This window comes from Penaeus chinensis, chromosome 7 (assembly GCF_019202785.1).
Source record: "Penaeus chinensis breed Huanghai No. 1 chromosome 7, ASM1920278v2, whole genome shotgun sequence".
NCBI lineage: Eukaryota > Metazoa > Arthropoda > Malacostraca > Decapoda > Penaeidae > Penaeus > Penaeus chinensis.
In genome coordinates this window covers 35,480,083-35,486,321 of record NC_061825.1, presented here as the reverse complement: position 1 = coordinate 35,486,321, position 6,239 = coordinate 35,480,083, and the positions used below count along the sequence as shown (strand labels likewise).

The 6,239-nt window shown below is 46.0% G+C and overlaps 1 protein-coding gene across 16 annotated transcripts in view; it reads left to right on the top strand.

Moving 5' to 3' along the window:
• LOC125027323 (RIMS-binding protein 2-like) overlaps positions 1 to 5,257 on the top strand; it is a 138,129-nt gene extending 132,872 nt beyond the window's left edge. For 15 of the 16 annotated variants that reach the window (XM_047616330.1, XM_047616325.1, XM_047616332.1 and 12 more), the window contains one exon: positions 627 to 5,257. In XM_047616330.1, coding sequence (XP_047472286.1) covers positions 627 to 1,187 — 561 coding nt within the window. In that variant the 3' untranslated portion in view covers positions 1,188 to 5,257. The remainder of the gene's footprint in view (positions 1 to 626) is intronic. The other variant, XM_047616339.1, reaches the window with a different exon arrangement.
• The last annotated feature ends 982 nt before the right edge of the window (positions 5,258 to 6,239 follow it).

The following is a 6,239-nucleotide window of genomic DNA, read 5'->3' as shown; positions in this document are numbered from 1 at the left end:
TTATGGTTAGAGACTGTAATACCATCCCTTAGTTTAATGATAATAACATAGTGATAGAAAGAACTAAAAGCTAAACTTGTTTCCACTAAGAACGAGAAGTCATGAGAATGGCTGGGAGAGCGCCTGGGGCGAGCGATTGACGGTGCATGGCGGTGCATGGGCCCTCATTATCATTATTATTGTTATTAATTATTATCATTTATCTATGATTTCGTTTTATTTTTATTATTGTTCTAATTATCACTTGATCTTAGTTTTTGATTTGGTCTCCTGGCTTGTATAGCAGCTCTGTCCTGGTTAGAGACTGTTCAGTCCGTCTGTCTAGTTCAGTGACACGTAAATCATCTAAAAGCCTTTGAGATAAATCTGAACGAGTGAGCTAAGTTGGTAGAGCCCTGTCGGAGTGCCACCTCTCGCGCCTGCGCAGACGGGCAGCGGCGCAGGCGATCTGGCGCATGTTTACTTCGCACACCTTCCTTGTAGCTTAGAGACATACACGCTATCTGTATATTACTATTACTATTAATTATTATTATTACCACAATTATCACTATTATTTGAAGCACATCACACCCCCGGCCTTGCCCTTGGCCTCTCAACTCATCTGCTCTCGCGTTTTTCCCCAGGATATGAGGGGGGCCCAGGGGGGCCAGGGGGACCACCACCAAGACCACGGCACCACCACCGGGGAGAGAGGCTGTAGGTCGGTGTCCCGCGAGAGGGGCGCCGCCGCGGCCGCCAAGACCTCCGCCGCGCCCACCGCCAGCACCGCCGGCGCCGCCTCCACCACGAGCGCCTCGGCCGCGGCGCGCTCCAAGATGAACGGCATGGATCTGCTGGACGAGGACGTGGACACCGCGCCCGCCATCTCGTCGGCGGACCTGGACCAGCTCATGGAGGACTTCGACCTGAACGACCCCGAGGAGGAGGAGGCCATCAAGCAGAGCGAGGCGGCGAAGGCGGCCGAGGCGGCGGCGGCGGCGAAGGAGGCCGAAGCCAAGGAGGAGAAGCCGGGCGGCCTGGCGGGCGCGCTGCCGGGCGGGCTGGGCGCCGGCCTGTCGGGCATCCCGAACCCGATGGGCGAGGGCAACATCATGGGCAAGCTGGGCGACCTGGCCACGCAGAACCCCGTCACGGACGTCATGTCCAAGGGCAAGGACTTCCTGTTCAAGAAGTTCGGCCTATGAGAGCCAGCGGGAGCTAGGGCGCTGGTGCCCGCGCTCGCGCTGAGCCGCCGCGCCGCCGCCGGCCGGAGACGATGCCAAAGGGAAAAGGAACAAGTCCATTTTCAAAGTGCCGAAAGTTACCCCTTAATGACGTCTATATTCCTAGGTAATGCTAGACGAACTTCTCCCTCGTTTTGTATCGTAACACAACAGTCTCTTATGGTTCACGATTTTATAGCCCCTGGATGGCATTGCAGCTGTACAGTGCAACATGACCAATTTGTACTCTGCTTCTGAATGACGCACTGGTCGTCGCCATCCCCCCCCCTCCCCCTCGGACAAGAGCTGTACGCACGTCACGCAAGTCTCGCTGTCAAGCTCAAACGATATATATATATATATATATATATATATATATATATATATATATATGATTACATTAATAAATTTATTGTTTTGATAAGATATAATTGAAACAGTGATGGCTTCTATTGCGATGAGGAGGGACGAAACACGAGATGCAAGACACTGACACGTTTCCCCGCGGTCTTCGCTGGCAGCGCGGATCCCCAGGAAGCGCCGGCTGATGGAACGCGCGTGCATGTCTAGTCAGCCAGCGAGACTATTTCTCTTCTCTCCTCCTCCTCCTCCTCCTCCTGCCTGTCTCCTCTCTTCCGGAGTGCCGAGGACCCTCCCGCTCTTCCCTCCTCTCTTCCTCCCTTCTGAAGTACGTCAGGTCTTCTCAAACCCGCCAAGTCCTTTCGTTTTTCCCCTTTCTCCCTCCTTTCTTCAGCCATCCCATCTTCCACCCTTTACTACCTGTTTTTGGGTGCCTCCAATTATTGTTGTTGTTATTGCTGTTGAGTATCATAGCCCTCTTCGCTAAGACCTTCTTACATATCGATTTGGAACTCCTTTGCTTTTTTATCATAAGGGTCAAGACAAGGTCACCCTTTCAAAAAAATAAATATATATATATGTATTATTTAAGGATCGCTATATATTCCAAACTAAGTCTAGACCTTTCTTAATTCCCTCCCCCATTAACTATGTCTCATACCCCCCTCCCTCCCTTGCCCCATCCCGTCCCCCTACCGCCCACTTTCTCGACCACGAATTCTCTTCTCGCTTGTATTTACTCCTCCGAATTATCAGCCTTTGTCCTCACGGTTATTATCCATTATCCCTGTTCCTGTTTTCTTCTTCGTAATTCAGGACACTGTTGCTCATTCTGATGTGCGTATCTCATTTTCTTTCTCCGTTTTCTTCCCCCGTTGGTTATTCCTCCTCTCAAATGATTTTACTTTGGGGGAGCTTGAAGAATCTACCGACATATATCAGTAATGTGGAGTCCGCATGTCATTTCAAAAAAAAGAATTCATTTTTTTATTCATTCAGAGTTTCGCGGTCAGTTGGAGGCAGTGTTGTGTCGACAAGGAATAAACAGATTGTTTGCAATAACAGTTTGCAATGTTGTGAATTAAGATGAATTCGTAAACCTTTGAGGATAAGAAGGAAATAATGATTTTGACCACAATGGTTTCAGCATATTGGTGTGCACACAGGGTTTTCCAGTGCCATTGTTCCTCTGTAGTTGAAAGGACAATGTATCGTGAATGTTGCAAAGAAAACAATGTATCGTGAATGTTGCAAAGAATGAGCGTTTATAATCCCCCTTCCACATGCGCCAGAATCAGTGTTTGATAAATGTCTCACACCTGCACTGTAAATGCACTGTAAATTCATCAATGTTGTTGGCCTTCTTTGTAAGTATGGAGATATTGTGACTTTGCCTCTTGAGTCATTTGCTGTCGGTCGGTCTGCGTGTTCTGCCGAGCGCCTCTGAAGATCGATCCCGCCGAACACAGAGAACTTCTTCCGGACGTCCGCAGTCAGTCGGTCTGTTCCACGCGATTGACACACTAAATACTCAGACAGTGGAGTTCCCTCATCATTCACATCAAAGCACAAACAACCTGATAATACGTGCCATTGATTTTTTGTTTAATCTTTTTTTATTGCTACTCCCATCACATCCCTGTGTCAAGAATCTTTCATTCGACAGGAGAGATTTTTCTAGATTTCTTTTATCCTCTTTCCGGCACTTATACAATTACTTTGGTGCTACCTTTCGCCGATTTTTGTTTTCATCTAAGTCGACAAGCGACTTCGAAGTGTCCAATCTTGTTGCGCCCAGAGACTAAATGTGAGTCGTTTAGGGCGTTTGCGTGCGTTCCTTCCCCAAGTGCTATTTAATCGACGGAACCTTCCCCTTCCCCTTGAAATGGATAACACAAAAACAAACAATAATCCTTTGAATATGTCAAATTCATTTGTAAACTCTAAGCGCAATGTTTACAAGTTATGGCCCGTTGCATGGTCTTGCTTCTGTTGCATGAATTCCCTTCAACATGATCGTCTCTCAGCAGAGAACTCGCTACACAACACAATACATTACACACGTGGTTCTTGCAACTGTGATTTGATGAAGACTAACACGACCTTGTTTCTTGTAGGACCTGAGTGCTTGGTCTTGTGTCTTGTAGGTCCAGGGTACACATGGCCTTGTGTCTCTCCGGTCCGGGCTGCATGTTATGTTAGGCCGAGGGTTCATAGGAAACGGATGGATGCACAGTACGTCATACCATGGTGATGTTATTGATTTGTTATGACTTAAAATATGATAATTAATTCTTATTGAGGTATTTATCCAAAGATCACTTGAACTACAAAGTTGTATTCACGTGGCAAGACGGCCGAGGGCGTGTGACCCCGCGAGGAGGCATTCCCTTGTTTGTCCAGGTCACGGAATCGCCCCCGGCGGGGTCACGACCTCGCCTCCAGGAGTCCCCCAGAATTCGCCTTGATGTTTGGACTGAGAACATATCGATTAAGCTGCGATCATGACTGTTGTGTGCTGAACTCCCCGTGGTGGGTTCGTATATTTATAAATAAGGCAGCGGTCCACTCCTCTCCCCGTTCCCTCGATTCACACACATTACTATTGTATCTTGTTATGTACATGTATGTAGCAAACCCAATTATGTGTTCAACTCGGCCTTTCCCTGTGCGTTATGGAAACGGGTAAATGAATAGATGTGTGCGTGTGTGAGCGCGCGTGTGCGTATATATCTGAACAATCACCTGACTTGCGCGGTCAGTCAGTAACCTTGCCATATGGGATCAGTGATTTTACGGTTACATTTAGCATTGTAGTTGTGGCTAACTGAACCTCTCTGTGAAGCACTGGACCGCCAGCACACCAACGCCCACGGTGGAGGATGTCCTCAGCAAACTCCGCCAAGGAAAGAAGAAAAATCCTCGGGAGGGGGGGACTATTTTAAATTATAACAATCCTTGTCTCACTCACGCTAAAACAAAGGAAGACGACGAGAACCTCCCCCTCCAAGAAGATGAAGCTAAAAAAAAATAAAAAAAATCGAAAGACCGAGCCTCTTCCGAACGCCCCGGGGTGGAGTGGGCTGCGCCTGGCTTTGTTCTGCCTGTGTCCTGTCGGAGTGCGTGTGTATCATAATTAAACCTAGTCGTGTGGACACTTCCTCCTCTGCCTTATAATGGTTGGTTGGTACTCTAAGTGCCCGTGGACCCATCAGGAGAACCCATGGGGCACCGGCGCGTGTCTCTGCTTGTGTTTGTTTTTTGTGTTTATCTTAAGGATTTTTGAACTTGTGATAAAGCATGATTTATATATATACATATTAGTCAGATTTTTTTCTATACCATATTGGAGGTTCGTATGTATGACATATATGTATGTATATATATATATATATATATATATATATATATATATATTTATATATATATTTATTATGAGGAGTGCGGTGGTTGACAGGGACAAGGAAGGGTTCCTCCTGATGGGTCAATCTCAGTAACCTCCTTCCATCCTTCACGTTTGCGGACCCGGACTGAGGACCCCGAGCCGGAAGACAAAGACTTCTATGGCGAGTCCTGGGTCCGGGCCTTCTTCTCTTTATCTATAATGTTACTTGTACAATACGCATTTCAATTGTTGTATTATAATGTACATATCCTGGCACAACTGTTACAGTAAATCATCCCATACTTCAGTGTTGTTTTTATGTATTTTCCTTTGTTATTTTTGTTTAAACGATTGACTACGTGTACAGAGGGATTTAGGAGATAATGTGTTTTTTTATTCTAGTATGGAGAAGCACGTAATTATCATGTCGGAAGTTAATGCTCAGTGCAGTCGGAGAAATGTATTAAATGATAGTGAAACATTAGATGGGTGAAATGTGGAGCTAAAGATAATGAAAGCAGCAGCAACCATAATATTACCAAAGCTCTCTTGATAGAAAAAAAGTAAAACGGAATATTTGTCAAAAATAAACTTTTTTCAGTTAAGGAGTATTTCTAATCTATACAATGAAGAAAAATAAAAAAAGTAAAGGCAGTTCCATACACATAAAAAGAAAACAAAATAAAATCACCTTTACAAGTAATCATGACTGTTTAAAGAAACACCAAGTTATAACTACCGAAGTAAACATTAAAATTATGGTAAATATAAGTTTACAGTATTTTGTAATCGCTTGTATCATACTTCCCCCCAAATCCTTTGCCCGATGTTGTCGTGGGGGGGCTTAGGAGACGAAGACTGGGACCCAATGATGGGGAACTCCTCAACCTTGGGACTGAGGGAACCATGGGCACGGTATTCCCCTGCCATACCTGGCCCTTACCCCTCAAGGGGACCCTGAGGGGTGGACTATTTTTTTCCCCAACATACTCCAGGCTTATCATGGTCAATAATGAAGACATAACCCCAATCTTAGGGGCAATGAGGCTTGCCCCTTTATCAAATAGCCCCAATCCCAGCTCTCCTTTGACCACGGCTCCGAACACTGCAACAACTCCCCCATCATCAATGCATACTAGTACAGTATCAACCCTAATCAACAACCAACCCCCAGGAGACATTTCTACTCTCCCAACATGCTCAACTTCAACACCTTTACTCCCACAACCTTCTTCATCAACCATCCCATCTCCCCTTATTACTACCTTACAGCCTTATTGCCCACCTCC